The sequence below is a fragment of the Ranitomeya imitator genome, chromosome 4 (genome assembly GCF_032444005.1).
Source record: "Ranitomeya imitator isolate aRanImi1 chromosome 4, aRanImi1.pri, whole genome shotgun sequence".
NCBI classification, from domain to species: domain Eukaryota; kingdom Metazoa; phylum Chordata; class Amphibia; order Anura; family Dendrobatidae; genus Ranitomeya; species Ranitomeya imitator.
In genome coordinates, this window is record NC_091285.1 from 195,478,166 (window position 1) to 195,501,402 (window position 23,237).

The following is a 23,237-nucleotide window of genomic DNA, read 5'->3' on the forward strand; positions in this document are numbered from 1 at the left end:
GTCTATCTATGTAATGATGTCCAATACGCCATCCTACACTTATCATAAAAAGAAAAGCAATAAAGGCAGGGGCGTATCTACAGTAGGTGCAGGGGTTGCAATCGCAACCAAACCACGGAGTCTAGGGTGCCCAAAAAGTCCCTTTGGCCTAAATAAAAAGATCAATGTTATTAAAGACTTGCAGTAATTGGGGGCCCCATTGGAGCTTTTGCATTGGGGCTCATGAGCTTCATGGTATGCCACTGAATAAAAGTGTATAAAAAGGTTGGTAATTTTAAAGTTGAACATTTAGAAGTTTTGTGCCTTTAGCTTAGTGGATATTTACAGTATGGGAACATTTTACCTAATATGGGGACCTATCCAAGCCATGCACCACCATCTCAGTCCATGGTAGCACATGTGAACAGTTACCCAGAGTGTTCCTTTAAAGAGGACTTGTCACTGTTACGACACAAATGTCAAGTGACGTAGGACCAGGGGCTCCTTTCCAGGCTCTAACACTAGGGGGCGCCCTAGCTCACCTTGTTTCCCGGGATACTTCAGATGGCGAAGACGCCGGGGCCCCCACCCTTGCCTTATCTACTGAGATAGCCATCCGTCTGTCGAGGGGGCGCTACTGTGCACCGCAGTACACCAAACCGGCAAACAGGGTAACAAAGACAAGGGTAAACTGAAAACTTCACACACACAAAATATTCACTAGCATATAACAGAAGAGCCACCAGGGTGTGTAGGAAGGGGAAGAAAGCAAAACAGGGAATGATAAGGAATTACCAAATGTACAAACCAAACAGTCGCTTATAACTCCTCCAGCAATCTTATACCAACTTCTCTCCTTCCTATTGTCATGAAGCAAGTGCTAACTCTGACAAGGACTAGGTAATAGAGCCCAGATTGTATAGGGGAAAGGAGTGGCTAACCGAGCACAGCTGAACACAGGAATTTCCAACATGGCCGATTAACCCCTGTTCTGCTGGAAGAAATAAATTCATTTAATAAACCGTAGAAGTGCTTCGCCTCAGCACCGGAGTAGGAGCAGCAAGACTCTGCTGTCTTCTGGCTCTTCTCCGCTGTGGTAACACTGTGACAGTCACCAGGTCAAATGTTGCTATTTGTTACACTTATTGTATTACCGCTGCTCTCCTACATATTCTGCGTTTGTTTGTTTTTATGTTTTTTTTTTTATTATTTATGTAAATTAATCATGCACCTCCAGAGAGTCTTTTTATTTAGTGATCATTTTGTAGGTCATTACCTATGATGTGTTGCTCAATGGAATCTCTGGGGAATGTGTCTTTAGGCTGTTCCGCATTATTACCCCCACTTACTAACCCCTTTAATCCCTTGGTAAAGCCCAGAAAACATAAGACTAAATAAATAGTTCCATATTTCTGCAATTCTGTGGTAGATTTAAAAAAAAAAAAAAAAAAAAAAAAAGAAAACCAGACCAAAAAAACAAAACGCAATTCTCGGAAGAAGCAAAAATAAAATAAGACCAAAAAACATCGGACGTAATAATCCATCCATGTGCCTTGGGACTATCTGACCAGGGAAGGATTATTATGTTTGCACGATCGCCCGCACACACGCGCAATTGCTGCCGGGTGTCAGCTGATTCTGACAGCCGACACCCGACACTAAGTGCTAGGAGCTGTCGCGCACCGCTCGCGGCACTTTAACGCCCAAAATGCTGCAATCCCTGACAGCCCCATCTACCTTTGGATCGGAGACCCTGCGGTGGGACGCAGGTCCTGATCGTTGCAATAGTGAGCAGATGTCATGACAACATCTGGTTCACCGGAACTAGGAAAGTTGCTGATCATGCTGTAGAAGTGATCAGCCTGCAAAGAATGACAGTCCCATAGTGGGACAAAGTAAAAAAGTGAAAAAAATAAAAAAAGTAAAATAATTTTTTTAAGTAATTGTAAAAATATATAATAATAAAAAAACTGAAGATATTGTATCCATAAATAAATATTTGTATGACAAAAAAGCAAAACAATAAAAGTACACGACCTGACCTATAAAACTGTCCCACTAGTTAACTCATTTAGTGAACACCATAAAGAAAATGAATAAAAAACAAGGCAAAAAACAATGCTTTATCATCATACCACCGAACAAAAAGTGGAATAAAACGCGATCAAAAAGATGGATATAAATAAACATGTTACCGCTGAAAACGTCATCTTGTCCCGAAAAAAAAAAAAGCCGCGATACAGCTGCATCAGCAGAAATTTAAAAAAAGTTATAGCTTCAAGACTAAAACAATGCAAAAATATTTTTTTTCTATATAATAGTTTTTGTGTAAAAGCGCCAAAATAAAAAAATATAAGAGGTAGCGCTGTAATCGTATCGACCCGAAGAATAAAGCGGCCTTTCCGTGTAAATCTTTGAAATGCCTGATTCAGACAGAACCTCTGGTGGAAGATTCCCTATAATGAGGCAGATGGAGGCACTGTGGATGCTGTCTGACCTATGATCCGGTGGTGTCAGTCTTTTTAGGATAGCATAAAAGTGCCGTCGGCCACAGTTTTGTGCACTTTTGAAAAGAAGGACCCCACTGAACAGAGGCCAGACAGAGTCCACAATAACTCTACTGCCTCATTATCCCTTGGGGGTTTCATATGAATCACGTCACTCAGAGATTTAGATGGAAACCCCAATATAAGTGCTCAGCGTAGAGCGCCGGATAAATGTGATCCCAAACGTTGTATAAAATGTTCCCAATAAAAGTTTCAACTCAATCTACAAAAAAATCCGGTCCCCACTCAGGTCTGTCATCTGTTGACGGAAATATAGAGGGCTTCCACGTTACTGGTATTACAAAGACTCTAAAAAAGCGAAATGGATCCATAAGTCTTCAACAGAAATTCAGCAAATTCTGTGCTCCAAATACCAAATGCGCCCTCCCTTCTGAGTCCCACAGTGTATCTAAACCACATATAGCGTCCATATGTTTGGCATTTCTGAAGAGATGAGAGCCCGCATAACTTATGGGTGCATGTCTCCAGAAGCAGGAGCTGGACATAACGTACTGATGACTGCAATGTGCAGGTCACTACAGCGTACTGGTTACTACAATGGCAGTTTGCAATTTTCACTCGGCAGCATTCATTTCTGCTTGTTTCTGGAAAACACCTATGGAGTTAAAATCGGCACTACACCTGTAGATAAATTTCCAAAAGGCATAATTTACAAAATGGGGTCACTTGAGGGGGGATTCTGCTTTTCTAGCAATTAGGGGCTCTGTATATGGAGTCCGCAAACTCTTCTAGGAAAATCTGCACTCCAGGAGCCGAATATCGCTCCGTTCCTACCGAGTCTCTTTGTATGGCTACGTGGTACTGTTCAGCCACATACGGAGTATTGCCACATTCAGTAGAAATTGTGTGACAAATTGTGGTGCCAGTTTTACCCACGTCTTGTGTGAAAATGTAAAATCTGGGGCTAAAACAAAATTTTTATGGTGAAAAGTTAGTTATTTTTTCTTCACTTCTCAATGGTATAAAATTCTGTGACTCACCTGTGGTGCCTATATGATCACTGCACCTCTAGTGAGAGGTGTAGTTTGTAAAATGGGGTCACTTATAGGGGATTTTGCTGTTCTGGCACCTCATGGACTCTCCCAGTGGGTTATGGCACCTGCAATCCATAATAGTAAAATCTGTGCCTCAAAAATATTTCCCGGTTACATGTAGGGTATTGGCGCACTCACTAAAAAATGGACCTCGGTTTGTTGTACAAAAATTTCCTGTTAGCCCTTAGAAAAATTAAAAACTTGGGGCTAAAACAACATTTTTGTGAGGAAAATTTGATTTTATTATTTTCACAGCTCAACGTTATAAACTTCTGTGAAGCACCTGGGGGTTCAAGGTGCTCACCATGCATCTAAACACATTCCATGAAGGGTCTAGTTTCTAACATGGGGTCACTTGTGAGGGGTTTCCACTGTTTAGGCACATCAGAGGCTCTCCATATGGGACATCATGTCCGCTATTGATTCCAGGAAATTTTACATTCAAAAAATCAAATGGTGCTCCTTCCCTTCCGAGCCCTGCCATGCGCCCAAACAGTAGTTTTCTCCCTCATATGGGGTATCAGCGTACTGAGGAGAAATTGCACAAGAAATTGTATGGTGCAATTTCTTCTGTTACTCTTATGAAAATGCAATATTTTGGCCTTAAAACATTTGTGTGGAAAAAATTTTTTGAATTATTTTTATGGCTCAACATTATAAACTTATGTGAAGCACCTGTGGGTTCAGTGTGCTCACCACACATCTAGGTCAGTTCCCTGAGCCGTCTACTTTCCAAAATGGTGTCACTTGTGGGGGATTTTCACTGTTTAGGTACATCAGAGACTCTTCAAACACAATATAGCATCCGCCAATTGTTCCAGCAAATTTTGCATTCAAAAAGTCAAATGGCTCTCCTTCCCTTCCAAGCTCTGCCATGCCCCCTGACAGTGGTTTTCTCGCTAATATGGGGTATCATCAGCATGCTCAGGAGAAATTATACAACAAGTTTTTTTTGTCCATTTTTTCTTGTTACCCTTGTTAAAATAAAAAAAATTGTATCTGAAATATTAAAAAAAAAAAAAAAGTTAAATGTTCATTTTTTTTTTTTTGCCACATTCCAAAAGGAATCCTGAAGGATTAATAAACTTCTTGAATGTGGTTTTGAGCACCTTGTGGGGTGCAGTTTTTAGAATGGTGTCACTTTTGTGTATCTTCTATCATATAGACTACTCAAAGTGCCTTCAAATGCGATGTAGTGCCTAAAAATGGTTTTGTAAATTTTGTTGGAAAAATTAAAAATCACTGTTCAACTTTTATCCCTTATAACTTCCTAACAAAAAAAAATGTGGTTCCAAAATTGTGCTGATGTAAAGTAGACATGTGGGAAATGTTATTTAGTAACTATCTTGTGTGACATATCTCTGTGATTTAAAGGCATGAAAATTCAAAGTTGGAAAATTGCAAAATTTTTGCCAAATGTACACTTTTTAAAAAAAAATAAACGCAAGTCATGCCGAAGAAATTTTACCGCTATCATGAAGTGCAATATTGTCACGAAAAATCGTTCTCAGAATCACTTGATCCATTGAAGCGTTCCTGAGTTATAATCACATAAACTGACCGTGGTCAGAATAGTAAAAATTTGCCTGGTCATTAACATGCAGTCCACCTTCGGGGGGTAAAAGGGTTAATTTACCGATTTTATAGAGACCCTCTCCCACTTGCAATCTTATTCGCTGATCAGAAAGTGAGCATTGGGTAATGGAAATACAAGTTCCATCTCACTAACTCTAATGGGTTGTCCGTTTCAGGAAATACATTCTCCATTACGGCATTAGGACTTTGTGAGTTAATAGTAGGGGCAAGTATGTTTGATGATCACGCACTTCTTTCATTTGCTAGAGGGGAGAATAACATTGATCTGTAGGGCCCCGACTTGTCAATGCATGATACAGATAGCCTAGTGATTTCTACACGCCATTTCTGGCTGGGAAAGTGAACACTTGCCGCCCGATTGTGGCTGGAGGTCACAGCGATGGGACCTTCATCTGTATGGAAACAAACATCCATTAAATGCAATTCTATTACTCTAAATCTAATGCTAAACATTAAACTTTTAATAAAAAACATACCTTTTATGCATTGGTTAAAGTAAGGAAGTACTGTAGCCATTAACCTTAGTGGTTTGGAAAATGAGGTTAATTAAAATCTTTGTATGATCACTTATGTTTGCATTATATAATAACGTTTATTTTTCTCACTTTAGGTATAATCATGGTAGGTGTGATTGTTGGGTCAAAGAAAACTGGAATAAACCCAGACAATGTCGCCACACCTATTGCTGCCAGCTTTGGCGATCTTATCACGCTTGCCATATTGGCATGGATTAGCCAAGGGCTTTACAGCTGCATTGGTAAGATTAATTAAAAGTTGTATTAAAGCTTATAATACTAACCAAGAAACATGTTTTTCCGTACCCATGTACTTAATTTTTTTGACCTTTGTAAAATGACCCTTTTACTGACATCTGACAGATTCTTTCCATTGGTGTATTAGGATACACATTGAGAGACATTACTTGGTCATGCTACTGATCTTGCCCAGCGAAATTAGTAGTGTTGTTGCTAGAAAATTACTGTGCCCATTTTTTACCTGAAAACTCTTCCTGCCACTTTTCAGGCAGCTGCTTGATCGGCCATAGACAATGATGTACTAACCATGCACCCTCTCAATGAAGCCAAGATGAAGTGGCATAGCACCCTCCTTAGCATATGGCAGCTTGACTATATATATACATATATATATATATATATATACATATATATATACATATATATATATATATATATATACACATACATACATACATACATACATACATACATACATACACATATATATATATATATATATATATACAGTTTAAACCAGATGTGTACATACACTATATCAAAAGACACATATGCATGTTTTTCTCAATATCTGACACAAAATAAGAATAAACCTTTTCCGTTTTAGGTCAATTATGATTACCATAATTATTAATATTTGCCAAATGCAGAACAATGAGAGGGAGCAAATGTTTTAAGGCATTTTTATTACTGCAAAATTAAAAGTATTTGGTACCATTGCCCTTAAGCTCAATGACTTAGGTCAAACGTTTGTGATATCCTTCCAAAAGCTTCTCACAATAGTTGGTCGGAATTTGGGCCCAATCCTCCTGAAAAAACTGGTGTAACGGATTCATATTTATAGGTCGCCTTGCTCTCACCTGCTTTTTCAACTTTGCCCATAAATTTTCAATAGGATTGAGATCAGGGCTGTGTGATGGCCACTCAAAACATTGACTTTGTTTTTCCTTAAGCCACTTTGTTACCATTTTGGCAGTATGCTTTGGATCATTGTCCATTTGGAAGACCCATTTCCATCCAAGACTTTAAATTCCCGGATGATGTCTTGAGATGTTGTTTCAGTGTTGCCAAGTGATCTTCTTTTCTCATGATGCCATTTTGTGAAGTGCACTAATCCCTCCTGCAGCAAAACACCACCACAACATGATGCTGCTACCCCCGTGTTTCACAGTTGGGATGGTCTTCTTAGGCTTCTAAGCTTCTCCCTTTTTCCTCCAAACATAACGATGGTCATTATGCCCAAAAAGTTCAATTTTAGTTTCATTAGACCACAGGACATGTCTCCAAAGATTAAGGTCTCTGTTCCTGTGTGAATTTGCCAACATTAATCTGGCTTATTATGTTTCTTTTGGAGTAATGTCTTCTTCCTGGCAGAGTGGCCTTTCAGCCCATGTTGATAGAGTACTTGTTTCACTGTGGCTATTGACACAATCTTACCAGCTTCCGACATCATCTTCACAAGGTCTTTTGCTTTTGTCCTTGGGTTGGTATACACATGTCAGACCAATGCACATTCATCTCTGGGACACATAACCTGTCTCCTTTCTGAGTGGTATGATGGCTGGACATTCCCATCTTCTTTGTACTTGCGTATAATTGTTTGTACAGATGAACGAGGCACCTTCAGTAGTGATGAGCGAGTATACTCATTGCTCGGGTTTTCCCGAGCACGCTCGGGTGGTCTCCCGAGTATTTGTAAGTGCTCAGAGATTTAGTTTTCCTTGCCTCATCTGCATGATTTTCAGCTGATAGACAGCTTGAAAACATGTGGGGATTACTTAGCAACCAGGCAACCCCCACATGTACTCAGGCTGGCTAGCAGCCGTAAATCATTCAACTGTGTCAACAAAAACTAAACCTCCGAGCAGTTACAAATACTCAGAGACCACCTGAGCGTGCTTGGGAAAACCCGAGCAACGAGTACACTCGCTCGTCACTCACCTTGAGGTATCTTAATATTGTACCCAAGGAAGAGCCAGACTTGTGCAAGTCCACAATTCTATTCCTAATATCTTGGTTAATTTCTTTAGACCTTCCCATGATGCTACAAAAAGAACCAGTGTATTTCAGGTGTACATTAACATACATTCACAGGTGTGTCTTTAATTATCTCAGATATGGCTCCTCTAATTATTCCATCAAATTGTGCATTCAGAAAGTCAAGTTTTTATAATGGTGTCACTTTTGGGTATTCTTTTTGGGTATTGGAAGCATCCCCAGATAATCACAGATCCTCCACCAAATTTCACAGTGGGTGCAAGACACTGTGGCTTTTATGCCTCTCCAGGTCTCCACCTAACCATTAGATGACCAGGTGTTGATCTGGGGATGCTTCAGCATGGCTAGAATTGGGCAGGTTGTTCTTTGCGAAGGACGTATGAATCAAGCCGCATACAAGGTTATCCTGGAAAAACAGTTGATTCTTTCTGCTCAGGCAATGTTCCCCAACTCTGAGAACAGGTTTTTCCAGCAGGACAATGCGCCATGCCACACTGCTAGGTCAATCAAGGTGTGGATGAAGGACCACCACATCAAAACCCTGTCATGGGCAGCCCAATCTCCAGACCTGAACACCATTGAAAACCTGTGGAATGTAATCAAGAGGAAGATGGATAGTCACAAGCCATCAAACAAAGAACAACTGCTTACATTTTTGTACCCGGACTGGCATAAGGTCACCTAAAACCAGTGTGAAAGACTAGTGGAAAGCATGCCAAGACACATGAAAACTGTGATTAAAAATCATGGTTATTCCACAAAATATTGATTTCTGAATTCTTCCGGAGTTAAAACATTAGTATTGTTGTTTCTAAATGATCGTGAATTTTTTATTTAATTTTTGCATTTATTTAATTTATTTTATTTATTTGTTTAAAGTCCAGCTGACCACATTCACCTCAGTGAAACTTGAGGGAAAGCCCCCCTGGATCCATGGCAGTCACTGCAAAAAGATCTTTTCTCTAGCAGAATGACTGTCCTCCTAATCACCTTGCTGGCAGTGGTAGGATTTTTGCACCTTACAGAGACACTGGATAAACTTTTAAATGTTGACAAGGACAACAAACTTATTCAACATCTTGCTTTTCTTATAAAAGACGTAGAAGGACAAAAACTGCTGGACTGTTGGATCTGTATACAAAGCCCAGTATCTGCAAGGACTATGCTGTACTTAGCCTTACCCCAGGACCCAAGGAAGGTATTAACACCACACTGCATGAACAGTGAGACTTGGGCTCAGATTTTCTTGGTTCCTTAAGGCTCTTAATGAGACTAATACAATATAGAGACTCCTTTTTAATCCAGCCAATTGGCTTAGCAGCCTAGCGGGATGGATTATTTTTGGTATTTTACAGACTTGTATGCAAATTTTGTTGCTTTGCTTGTTGTTTTATGTAGCCATAAAAGCGCTAATATATGTATTACCTAAGCTATTGAAGAGTGTATGTTTAAGGAAGGAATCTAAGGCTGTGCCTTCCATAGTGTGTAATAGACCTCAGATAACCACTGCTGACGGAGGAAGTGAGTGTCCACACTGAGGGTGGATGAGCGAAGCAGGTAGAAAGCCCCCTTGTGGGTACTAGACCCATGAGACAGTAGCTCCTTTGTGAACATCAGCTGACCCCGTAGCAAAGGTTATACCATTTACTAAAGGGGGAAATTGATATAGAAGGGTTAATAGTTTGCCTTGAAGTGCCTTTTACCTTTAATTGTTAGAATTACTAGAATCTGTCGACGCAGTAGTCTGATGGTCTCCTCTCAAGGAGACTACACTTCTTATCATGTATGTTCTCAATAGTCAGCAACATCATGTTCTGGGTGCGTGGAAAAGAAAGTATGACCCTGGGTGATGGTGGTGGCTACATGAGTTGCATAGAAATGCATTAGTTGTAAATGGTATAAAACTTTGCCTTGTTTTTTGATATATCAGATAAAAGTGACTTGCTCACAGAATATGTGTGAGGTGTCCTTTGTCTCCAAGCGCGCTTGTAAAATGACGGGCGTAACCTCCTGATTTGGCCTCACTGGAGATCTGTCATCTGACATTGGGTCAGAACGCAAACAGCTACGACAGTTTTGCATTATTTGAGGTCTGCAAGCAATGCATTTTTTTTTTTATTTTGACCATTTCTCATTTTCAGAAAATAAATACAAAATGTATTGCTTTGAACTCCGGAGACATGTTGTCAGGAGTTTATAGAATAAAAGAACAATTTACATTTTACTCAAAAATATACCTATAAAGAGAAAAATCAGACAAACTGAAATTTTTGCAGTGGTCTCTAAATTTTTGCCAGAGTATATATCTTATATATCACACTCTGTGTCAATACTCTGCAATTAACAAATAGATGAATTCCAGTATCGCTCTATATGTAAAAAATGTGGGGTACTTACTTACCATTTTCTGATCAAAAAGCGTAAAAGCCATCCAATCATGACAAGGTGACCTCACATGAATGGTCCCTAGCTCTAATACCTCATCTTAACATGTTCCCAAATATGCCTCAAATAAAGTGAAATGGGGAAAAAGATAGGGACCAGGCTAAGCTTGTAATGAAATATTTTGGGATAGATGGGTGGATAAAGGGTGCACAGCCCTGGAGCCTGGAGGGGGGCCTACCCCCAATATAATATATAATGGTCATCTTTTTTCTTTTATGAAGGTGTGCTTTTTCATTACACTTGTAGAGAATTCCATGTAGGCATGGAAGTAGAAATCTCTCTCTACCACTGGAGGTCCCTGCAGTCCATGTGACTCGCACATATGTGATTGTAGTACAGCAATGAGAGCAGTGTTGCTGGAATAATAATAAGTGTTGTAATTAAACAGGAAGCAAGTAAGAAAATATAAAACATCAATTCCAACTTACCCTTTTTCCTGTTTTTTTTTTATATATATTTTTTACTACCACCTGAAATAATTAAACACCGAATACGTGCTTATAGCCAGGGGTTGTGCCCCAATCACAATTTGTCATCTTTTGCACAGGATTGGTAATAAGTTGCTGATTGTTGTTGGTTCCACCGCTGGGACTTGGGACCCCAGTCTTATGATCGTTACCTGGTCCCAGCAAGGTGAATGAGGTTTCTGAAGTCACGTGCCCATGCTTCTTTTTGTTTTCTTTGCAGATATAACCATCAAAGCATTTTTCCAACTCTCCAATTTTTTCAGCTTTCAAATGGAAGTGAAAAAACTCAAGTAAAAATCAAAAATATGTTGGCCACCACTTTGATTTTTGGTGCAGAAACCCCCCCCCTTCCCCCCCCCAAAAAAAAAAAAAAAAAAAACAGTGCAAAATGTGACATATGAGCATACTGTTCTAGTTGGCTTCTGTGCGATAGAAATGAAATGTGGGCAAAAAATTTTTTTACATTAAAGTTTTACATTAATTGCCATTATTTTGAATTAAAAACATTTTTAGCACTTGCCGGGTGGGAGAACTGTTCCCTATGTCCCAGCTCAGCACTGTCTGGCCTGTGCAGGGGGAAAAGGGGATAATCTGGAAATGCTTACTGGTTTGGACAGCTGATGTCTGCGCTCGGATCATGCTGTAATAATGGCAACACATTCACAAGCTGATTGACACTTAGCAGGAGGCTCAGCTATAGTCTCTAGCATATCCACGTGTGGCTCTGTCAAATTCCGTCCTGATTCGCAGCGTTTTATTTTCCACAGCGTTTTATTTTCCGCAGCATGTCAATACTTTCTGCGGATCTGCAGCGTTTCTGCACCCATTGACTTACATTGAGTCAGTTAAATCCGCAGCCAAACGGCAGGTGTAAAAAGGTTTGCGGATTTACATGCCAAAAACGCTGCAGAAAGGAAATGATGTCAGAAGGAGGAAGAGTGTGTGGGCGGAGAATATGTGTGAGCAGAGAATATGTGCATGTCTGTCTGTGGGTCCCTGTGTCTGTCTGCGGGTGTCTGTTTGTGCATCTGTCTGCATGTGTCTGCGTGTGTGTGTCTGTGTGTGCGTGTGTGTGTCTGTTTATGGGTGTCTGTGTGTGTGTCTGCGTGTGTACCCAGGTGTCATCTGATGGAACTATTACTCCCATCCGGCTATGTCTGCTGTCAGATATAACAGAGACAGCATGAGCCGATGATGGGAGAGTAGTCCCATCATCTTGCACCTGTGTTCAATTTAAAAAATGTATATATATTTACATAATTACATACACAATAGATATTGTAATAGATAATCCCCGATGCCTGTGTCTCCTGCAAGCAATCAATCATTACTAACCTGTGGGCTTGATGTCACCTGACAATACAAAGGTGACATCAACCCCACAAATATGAACCCCACTTGCCACCGCTACAGGGCAAGTGGGAAGAGCGAGGCTAAGTTTCAGAATTGGCACATCTATAAGATGCGCCATTTCTGGGATGGCTGAGAGCTGAAGTTTTTAGCCGGGGGGGGTGCCAATATCCATAGCCTCTTCCCAAGCTATTAACATCAGCCCGCAGCAGTCTGCCTAGCCTTTGCTGGTTTGATTTTTATAGGGGGACCCCATGTAAAAAAAATTTCTGGGGTTCCCCTGTAAACTATTCAGTAATGGCTAAGCAAACAGCTGTGAGCTCATATTAATAGTCTGACAACCTTTATGGCGGTTGGCTCCTTCCCAGAATATTAACATCTGCCCTCAGCCGTCGGCTTTCCCTCTGCTAGTTATTAAAATTATGTGGGAGCCCACCCAGTTTTTTTGGTTTTTTTTTTTACATTTTTTTTTTAAATAAACATATTGCATTTCACGCAGATTTCTGACAGTTGCTTTTTTGTTACAGCATCAGTTGCTTTTTTGTTACAGCATATGCAGGTTAATTATGTGGGAGTATGTTCCCACGGTCAGTAAATCCTGCGGGTTAGATGCTGCATACATCCGCAGCGTTCAACCCACAGCGGCTAGCTGTTACAGCATAGTGGATGGGATTTCAAGAAAACCCATTTCCACTATGCATGCACAGACGCCTACGGCTTCCTAGCGGAGACGGACATTCAGCGTGTCTTTCCAGACCGCAGCATGTCTATTTATCTTGCGGAGACGCTCAGTCTCCACAAGATAAATATCATCAGTCCAATGTATTGGACGTGGTGATTCCGCACGGTTCAACGAACACATGCGGAATCGCCTACGTTCAAAAGCCTGCAGCGCTTTGAACAGAGCGGACGTGCTGCGTCCAAAGCGCTGCCAATTACTAACCGTGGGGACATATCCTTAATGGCTGGTGTGTGTGTGTGTCTTTATTTAAGGCCCGGGTCACACTTGTGTTTGCAATGTGAAAAACTCGTGCGAGTCTCTCGCGTTAATACCCGGCAGTGCCGCCGGCACTCGGGACCGGAGCATTCAGCTGTATGTATTTCTATGCAGCTGAACACCCTGGTCCGAGTGCTAGCCGCAGTGCCGGGTATTGATGCGAGAGACTCGCGCGAGTTTCTCACATTGCAAAAACAAGTGTGGCCCCGGCCTAATATTAATGAGGGTATCTGGCTGAAGAGTTTGAACAAAGAAATGACATCCCAATTATTTTTCTTTCTTTTCTTTAAATAATATATCTTTATGTAGCTCTATGGATTTACAAAAACGCATTGAAATACGCATCAAATCTGCATAAAACTGTCTGGATTTTCAACTGTGTTTTCTGCCCAGAGAGGCAGAAACCGTACAGAATTTTACACAAGAAAATCCGCAACATGTGCACATAGCCTACAGGTATCATGAAGTAAAAAGCCATTACCAATTTAACTGGCCAACCATATATTTATCCTAAGTAGTGGTACTTTTCCCCCTGTGGTATAAGATTTTCAAAGTAAAATGTGTTGGTACCTTTTGGAAGTTCAACCTCTGTAATATATGGTAATATAGACCACTTCCTACTTCTGTTGCATTGTGAAGTAAAATATATTTTTTTAAATGTTTTCTGTTTTCTAAACTTTGGGTCCATCTTCTAGTTATTTCTTGGGTCCGTCATATATGGTGCTTCCTATCATCCGGAAGATATGGTAAATTATTACCCAACATTCACCTAGGATATTTTATCTCTTTGCTGTTGAAATACACAGATGTGCTGTGACAAAATTTCTGGGCCCAAATGCAAAATCTTTCACAGTTTTTTCCAACTTTTATGTCATGTTTATTACTGGTGTCTTAGTGTAGGAATGGGGCCCTTCTAGACACCAGGGCACAGGTATGACTTCAATTTGTGCCTTCCTGTAGTAGGGCCTCACTTGGTAAACCTGGTAAGAGGAGTCGGTATTGGCATTTACAATCAGACTGAAGTCTTAAATACAGGAATAGTGCAATATATAGAAGAGCTGAGGCCAACATATTTATTTCCCCCCTCCTTTCAACTTCTTGCGTGTAGAAAGCTTTACGGGCAGCATATTATGGGCACCACGTCCCATGGTGCGGTCTGGTAACATCTAGCAGGATCTATATGTTGATAAATGTGCTGGGGTCCATAGATGTTGACACAAGAAAGGCCGCATGTCACAAACCGTGTGCCAATTCTAGCCCATTGTACCTATATGACTGTACGGGAATTATCTACTATAATTCAGAATACATGGTGGTGATGGAGTGACAGCAGTGCTAATAAGACTTGCTGTTGTCACCTAGTACATTCAGGAGTATTTGCTACGCAATGGGCCAGACACAATTTGCCTGATCTTTTATTCGTTAGAGACGTAGAAGAAAAGGCAGTGACATCCAATGTGAGCGTTCACGTAGTTGGATTTGAGTTTAACCCCTTCCTGATTTACAGGGCTGTCGTGCCCCGTGCAGTCAAAACGTGTATGTATAATTCTCATTTTAATGGCAGATCACCTAGCCCAGCTCTCTGCAGACACAGACTCAACCCGGCTCCCCTGAGATGAGATGGACCTGAAATGTTGAGCTCCATTTCACATAAAACGCTAAACACGGCGCTAAAAATGAGCATTGTGTGTAACACTGGGATCTGAATATAGAAAACCTCCTTACTCCATTTTGGAAAACTGAGACCACGCAATGACATGTAGTTGAGAAGCATGCCAGGAGGATGTATATAAATTATAATGGGAAAAAGTGATGTTTTGTTTTTTCATTCTTTTTTTTAATCTTATTGATATTGTTGTCCCCTTTAGTAAAACAAACAAAAAAGCAGATGCAGATTTTGCCTTTCCACCACTTTAAAGCTTCCTATATGCTGCAAAGAAAGAAAAAAAAACTGTTGTAATTATGCTGTGGGCATTCCGAGATCTGCAGGCCTTAGCCCTGAGAGGGTTAATCAGGGAGATACTAGACCTGCAATGGCACCCTATCATATACTCCACATTTGCAGAGCAAATTTCTTCAGGGAAACTGAACTGTCTCTTTGAAGATTTGGGCCTTTGTTCTGGATCCGCACATCTATTAGGTGATTGATTGCATAGTGCTGAACGTTGGCACGGGAAATTCTCACGGGTAACATTTGTTCTTTGTTCCAGATTCGTACTCATTTGTTTCACCTTTGGTTGGTTCTTTCTTCTTGGCACTAACCCCAATATGGATTGTAGTGGCATCAAAACATCCGGCGACAAAAACTGTTCTGCACTCTGGCTGGGAGCCAGTCATTACTGCAATGCTTATTAGCAGGTTGGTGCTTTTTCTTTTTGCTGTTTTTACTTTTCTGTTCTTGTTTTCAGACAAACATGTAACGTTTTATTGTGGTGTATATGGTGCAATTATATAACTGTGCTGTGTTCCCTACAGCATCCAAAATATGCCAACTTTTGCTGTAAAGGCTGATGCCCATTTTAGTTGCTCGAAAACATTTTTGTGGAGCTTTCTTGTATATTTTTTATCTACTACATATATTACTGTACCAGTACATGCAATTTTGTAAAACCCTGCTCAGCCCAGCAGGATGCCTCCAATTCACGCCGTTGCGGGAAGATGACAAATGTCAATAAATATATAGAGAGATGTTATCCTACGTTTCCCAACATATGGTTAAACTATCAGCAGGAAGCAAATTAAATCTCTCCATGATGTTTTGCCAAACACACAGTCATGTACATTTGTCATATGATGTGACAGATTGACGGGGACTGTTTATGCACTATACATAAAGGGTAAGAAAACAGAAAAATTCAGATTTATGTATTTTTTTTAGAATGAGGAGCGAAAACACTGTTTATTGCAGATACAACGATAAGAATCTAAAATAAGTTTACCATATTTGTTCCCTGATTTATTTATGAATTTAATTTTTTTTAATCAAGTAGCTTTTGTTAAAGCAATTATGAGAATTAACAGCAGAATATTTTGTAATAACAGTATTTCTTTGTGCAATACATACAAATTAACTGCAAGTGTGTCTACCCATTATTTGCTTACATATTTGAACCATATTCATTTTCCACTTCTAACCACCCCTCCCCACTGAACATCCCCCTCCCTTTTATTTGCTGCACACAACAGATCAGGACTAATTAAAAGGAGAAAACCGTACATTAAGATTTAATACTGTCTCATATTCCTGGTAATAGAATAATTTAGATCTGTCAAAGTATTAATAAATTGAAAAATCCCATCTCTTGACAAATGCAGGATATCTAATCCAATCACACAATAGTTTCCCAAATTTTGCAATTGCTCCCCTTTTGGTGTGTATTTTATTTTACTTCAAAATTGTGTTATTCAAACTTCAAATTATTTCATCCATAGAGGGAAGAACATTCGCCAAGAACCAGATTTAAGACTAAGTGGGATTTAAATGCTAAAGACCTCCATAACAACACTCTCCCATAACACACCCAATTGAGGACATGCCCAAAAGATATGAATCAAGTCAGCTCATTCCCCCCCACATCTAGGACAGCGATCGTCTACTCTGACGTTCATTTTACATAAAGATTTTGGGTTTCAATAGACCCTGTGCACCAGAAACAATTGAGAACATCTCTGGTCTGTATTAATCAATACCTTCACAATTGATTACAGAACATAATTCCACTCCTCAGATGATATATGTCCCACGTGTAAGATGCCCAAGCGAGGTAGTCGTAGGTGAGCTTCTGTTCCCACTCGTTTTGGCATCCTACAGACAACACATGTCCCAGTCCTGGTGTGCTGCTGTGTGTGAGGTGCATCTCACTTACTTCAGGGCTGCAGGTCTCTTGTGTCTCCAGGAATCCCTCTTCTGGAACTGGTTCAGCAATCAATCCAGGAGACACAAGGTTCACAAAAACAACCAAACGTTTACTTGGTGAATGGCCGTATTTACAGGCGGGTATAAAGGATAAGGCCTAATGGGTTGCCATCTTTCCCACTGGTACCTGACACAACTTCAGCCCTGGTTCTCGGTATAGGTAGAACATGCCTTTTACTATCTTCCCTTGCTCCAGAGGATCTTATCCTTTTCTAGTAGTATACCTGGATTCCATCTCACTCCGCCTCTTAGGGCCTAAGTCCAATTTTTCCTGCAACTTCACAGGAGGAGTGTGCCCCTGGGCCCCGACTTCTATCTCGAGGTTTGCAGGATGGCCAAGGGGACTCATGCGGAGGGGTTCCATAGCAATCCACTGCTCTGAGGTTCTGGGCTCACGCTGTCCCTAGCAGCCCCTGTCCTGAGCCTGTCACTTTTCCCTGCTCAGCACTCACTGTCTCTGTCACTTCCTGTCCATGACACCAATTCTCAGTTTCCCCTCCCAAACTGGGCCAGCCATTACAGTAAAGGTACCGTCACACTAGACGATATCGCTAGCGATCCGTGACGTTGCAGAGTCCTGGCTAGCGATATCGTCCAGTGTGACACACAGCAGCGATCAGGCCCCTGCTGTGATATCGCTGGTCGGGGAAGAAAGGCCAGAACTTTATTTCGTCACTGACATCGCTGAATCGGTGTGTGTGACGCCGATTCAGCGATGTCTTCGCTGGTAACCAGGGTAAACATCGGGTTACTAAGCGCAGGGCCACGCTTAGTAACCCGATGTTTACCCTGGTTACCATCGTTAAAGTAAAAAAAACAACCACTACATACTTACCTACCGCTGTCTGTCCCCGGCGCTCTGCTTCTCTGGTCTGCCTGTGAGCGCCGGGCAGCCGGAAAGCAGAGCGGTGACGTCACCGCTCTGCTTTCCGGCCGCTGTGCTCACAGCCAGAGCAGAGAAGCAGAGCGCCGGGGACAGACAGCGGTAGGTAAGTATGTAGTGGTTGTTTTTTTTACTTTAACGATGGTAACCAGGGTAAACATCGGGTTACTAAGCGCGGCCCTGCGCTTAGTAACCCGATGTTTACCCTGGTTACCGGCATCGTTGGTCGCTGGAGAGCGGTCTGTGTGACAGCTCTCCAGCGACCAAACAGCGACGCTGCAGCGATCCGGATCGTTGTCGGTATCGCTGCAGCGTCGCTTAGTGTGACGGTACCTTTAATCCTGTCTAACCTAGCTGCAGCACCAGTGAATGTTATCCTTTTACAACATACATGAACGTCAAATACTTTGAACCCTTTAGAGTGTCAGAGAGCAAACCATCAAACCCACCACTCCAACACACATCTCTCCCACCTTTCCTTAACAACAGCCATTGGGTCTTACGGAATTTCCAGTAACAGAGTTATCTGTTTCATTTTAAAGTGTACACAGGTTCCCATCCCAAAAGGCCATAAAAGTGACCACCTCTATTAATAGTCTCTGATGTGTTTTAGAGGGATTGTCATCCTCCTTACTTCACACAACTATGAAGTGGAATGGATTGTAAAATGTTTTCTGCTGCAGTTTCAGTTTTGTAGTCTTCAGGTCATCGTGTTTTAAGATTGATCACTTAAAAAGAAGCCTAACAGCAGGTTTTTGCAAATGGTGCACAAGTGTAGCAAGGTTGGCGTTGCACGTCAGCTCTTCAGCCGCTCTCCTTTTTTACCCGACAGCCTCTGGTCACTGACTGACAGGTCACTCTTGTCTCCTCCACCCGTGATTCAGTCTTGCTCACAGGTTCCCTTTCAACGTGCACCAATCCTCTCTGCTATATAAAGTTGAAAAAACTCATATTGTAAACTTTCATCAATTTTTTTTGTAAACTCTTCACTGCAACAGCTAAAATGTTTACAAAAAATGAATTATGAAACCTGTTAGAAAATGCTTCTGCATACATAAGACAGACACCATCAGTTATGTGACCCAACAAGGATGTAGATCACCAATTCCCTAAAACATTAGTGAGAAAAAAATGTAAAGAAAGAAGATGGTATTGGAAAGCAATGTAACCCCACACATGACTATCATCTAGAAAATAATTACTGAAGAACAACACCACTCAATTGAAAACATACATGGTTTCAGGTTCATCAAAATAAAATGAACTCTTCCCATAGGTAATACAGAACACTATCCAGAAAATCAAAACCTAGACAGAATAACACAACAAAACAAGAATTGTTTGTTAACAGTATACTTAGGATACATATGGCAAAAATAAAATGGAAGGTATCACAGTGCCGAATTACAATAGGTTTCAAATCTGTCCACAAAACTTTGTAAAGGAAACCTCAAAATATAAACCTAAAATAAGAGAAGTCTGTGCAGGTATGTGAAAAATATATGCAATAGTAATGATATAGAGCTCTGGCAAAAATTAAGAGACCACCACATCAAAACCCTGTCATGGGCAGCCCAATCTCCAGACCTGAACCCCACTGAAAACCTCTGGAGTGTAATCAGGAGGGAGATGGATAATCACAAGCCATCAAACAAAGAAGAACTGCTTACATTTTTGCGCCAGAAGCAGTGTGAAAGACTGGTGGAAAGCATGCCAAGACGCATGAAAGCTGTGATTAAAAATCATGGTTATTCCACAAAATATTGATTTCTGAACTCTTCCTGAGTTAAAACATTAGTATTGTTGTTTTTAAATGATTATGAACTCGTTGTCTTTGCATTATTTGAGGTCTGAAAGCACTGTTTTGTTTTGTTTTGTTTTTGACCATTTTTCATTGTCAGAAAAAAATACAAAATTTATTGCTTGGAAATTCGGAGACATGTTGTCAGAAGTTTATAGAATAAAGGAACAATTTACAGTTTATTAAAAAATATATCTATAAAGAGAAAAATCAAGACAAACTGAAAATTTTGCAGTGGTCTCTTTATTTTTGCCAGAGCTGTATATTGAAAAATCCAGAGGAAGAACTTGATCACCTGTTCCATAACACCTGAGATTATTTGGAAACACAAAACCCCGGCGCTCCTTAGCATGTCCTCATAGGCTACATATAAAAAAAATGGTCCCGCTTCCGGGTCAATTCTTGAATTTCAAGTGCAATAGTTTTAGGATCCAATCAAAACACAATAGTTCACAGTTCAACATTAATGCACTACTCCAGTGGTTTTTTTTTTTTCAGTTCAGCGCTGGAGTGGTGTAAGTAATCTAAGTTCCCTGTACCTAGCATTTTACTTCTACAGGTTTTGACCTGCTGGATTGCACCTGTGTCTGAGAGCCAAAATGAGGCCCTCATAGACTTAAGGTATGTGCACACACTGCGGATTTTGCTGCGGATTCGCAGCAGTTTTCCATGAGTTTACGGTACCATGTAAACCTATGGAAAACAAAATCCGCAGTGCACATACTGCGGAAAAAAATGCGCGGAAACATAGCGTTGTTTATTCCGCAGCATGTCAACTCTTTGTGTGGATTCTGCAGCGGTTTACACCTGTTCCTAAATAGGAATCCGCAGGTGTAAAACCGCAGGTGGCATCCGCACAAAAACCGTGGTAAATCCACGGTAATTCTGTAGTAAATCCGCAGTGCGGATTTCCTGTGGATTTACCAAAATCAGTGGAGAAAAATCCGCACACCTTTCCGCAACATGGAAACGTGGAACTGAGGGCTTGTGACCATTACCTCTGACTTCTGGTCATTTAGAAGTTGAGGCCACAAGATGGTGGCACGCGACCGGAGCTGAGCTGATAACAGATGAATACTAACATGGAGTGGTGCTTTAATAACCAACTTATAAAACAATCTTATTCCTGGCATGTGTGAATATGTTGGAAAGTCACACCTAAATACCCAGTTCCACAACTGCACAGGCAACCTATCATAATAAGGTACACTTTTCTGTTGGGAAATTCGTTTTATGATTATTCTAATTATAGGTCAGGCAAAAATGAAAAGAATGAAAGTGTGTCACCGGGGTCTTAGAGGGCAACTTCTGGCAAAATAAAAGCAATATAGTAAATTACTTCTGTTATATAACCCCTTCATGACCGTGGGATTTTTCGTTTTTCCGTGTTCGTTTTTCACTCCCCTCCTTCCCAGAGCCATAACTTTTTTATTTTTCCGTCAATTTGGCCATGTAAGGGCTTATTTTTTGCGGGACGAGTTGTACTTTTGAACGACATCATTGGTTTTACCATGTCTTGTACTAGAAAACGGGAAAAAAATTCCAAGTGCGGTGAAATTGCAAAAAACGTGCAATCCCACACTTGTTTTTTTGCTTGGCTTTTTTGCTAGGTTCACTAAATGCTAAAACTGACCTGCCATTATGATTCTCCAGGTCATTACGAGTTCATAGACACCTAACATGACTAGGTTATTTTTTACCTTGGAAAGAAGAAATACAAGCCAGCTCACCCGTGATGCATAAACCAAACTTCAGGAGCACGGACCCGCTGTGTCCAGGCGCATAAAGTCCAAAACAAGAAGAGAATGTCCAGCTTCACTGAATCCGTAAAAAAGAGTTTTCTTTATTCACAAACTTTAAGCATAGAGGATACAGACTTTAGCACGAACCATATGGGTAAGAATCTCAACGAGTTTCTGGAGACTAAGCTCCCTTAATCATGACAACCTAAGTGATGAAAAAAAATTCCAAACTTTGCTAAAAAAAAAAAAAAATTGCGCCATTTTCCGATACTCGTAGCGTCTCCATTTTTCATGATCTGGGGTCGGTTGAGGGCTTATTTTTTGCGTGCCGAGCTGGCGTTTTTAATGATTCCAATTCGGTGCAGATACGTCCTTTTGATCGCCCGTTATTGCATTTTAATGCAATGTCGCGGCGACCAAAACGTAATTCTGGCGTTTCGATTTTTTTTCTCGTTACGCTGTTTAGCGATCAGGTTAATGCTTTTTTTTATTGATGGATCGGGCGATTCTGAACGTGGCGATACCAAATATGTGTAGATTTGATTTTTTTTTTTATTGATTTATTTTGATTGGGGCGAAAGGGGGGTGATTTAAACTTTTATATTTTTTTTATTTTTTTCACTTTTTTTTAACTTTTTTTTTTTACTTTTTCCATGCTTCAATAGCCTCCATGGGATGCTAGAAGCAGGCACAACTCGATCGCCTCTGCTACATAGCAGCGATCTGCTGTTCGCTGCTATGTAGTAGAAAATCAGGTGTGCTGTGAGCGCCGACCACAGGGTGGCGCTCACAGCTACCGGCGATCAGTAACCATAGAGGTCTCAAGGACCTCTATCGTTACAATGGAGAAGCATCGCCGACCCCCGATCATGTGACGGGGGTCGGCGATGACGTCATTTCCGGCCGCCCGGCCGGATGCGGTAGTTAAATGACGCTGTCAGCGTTTGACAGCGGCATTTAACTAGTTAATAGCGGCGGATGAATCGCGATTTCACCCACCGCTATTGCGGGCACATGTCAGCTGTTCAAAACAGCTGACATGTCCCGGCTTTGATGCGGGCTCACCGCGGAGCCCTGCATCAAAGCAGGGGAGCTGACATTGGACGTACTATCCCGTCCGATGTTAGTAAGGGGATAACAGAATAAAAACAAAGAAATTAGGAAAGCCAGAAGAACATGTATGGAGTATGAGTATACACTTTCCAACATATTCACACCAGGAATATGAACATTTAATACATTTAAAACATGTTGGCTATTAATGTTACACTATGTTACTGTGTTAAAATTGGATCTTAATAAAGAATATTGAATTTGAAGAACTGACCATTTTTTCATATGTTGCATACATTGAAAAAATCCCCCCTCCCCCCCCCCCCCGAAAAAGACTAGTGCTCAATTCATTGGGCAATAGAATTGGAGCCTTCAAATATCACATTACGTCATAATTTAGATTATTTATTACATATTCTGAGGATTTTCTGTGCCATCCCTTAATGCCTAGCTTTAATTTTTTGCCTTTTTTTTTCCCAGACCACCCACATGATTTTGCTCTTAAAACAACATTGTTTAATAGTAGCTGCAAGAAACATTTTTTTTCTAAGCTTTCCATTTCCCTGCCTTATCTTGTAACTTACAAGGCTTTGCTCAGCCGTTAATTAAGAAGGGGCCCGCAGCCACTGGCACATCCCCGAGACTGACTACAAA

General features: G+C 40.8%; 1 protein-coding gene across 2 annotated transcripts in view; it reads left to right on the forward strand.

Moving 5' to 3' along the window:
- Positions 1 to 23,237, forward strand: part of SLC41A2 (solute carrier family 41 member 2) — a 129,282-nt gene that overhangs the window by 55,581 nt on the left and 50,464 nt on the right. For both annotated transcript variants that reach the window (XM_069764219.1, XM_069764220.1), the window contains exons 6-7: positions 5,787 to 5,933; positions 15,399 to 15,546. In XM_069764219.1, the coding sequence (XP_069620320.1) occupies positions 5,787 to 5,933; positions 15,399 to 15,546 (295 nt within the window). The remainder of the gene's footprint in view (positions 1 to 5,786; positions 5,934 to 15,398; positions 15,547 to 23,237) is intronic.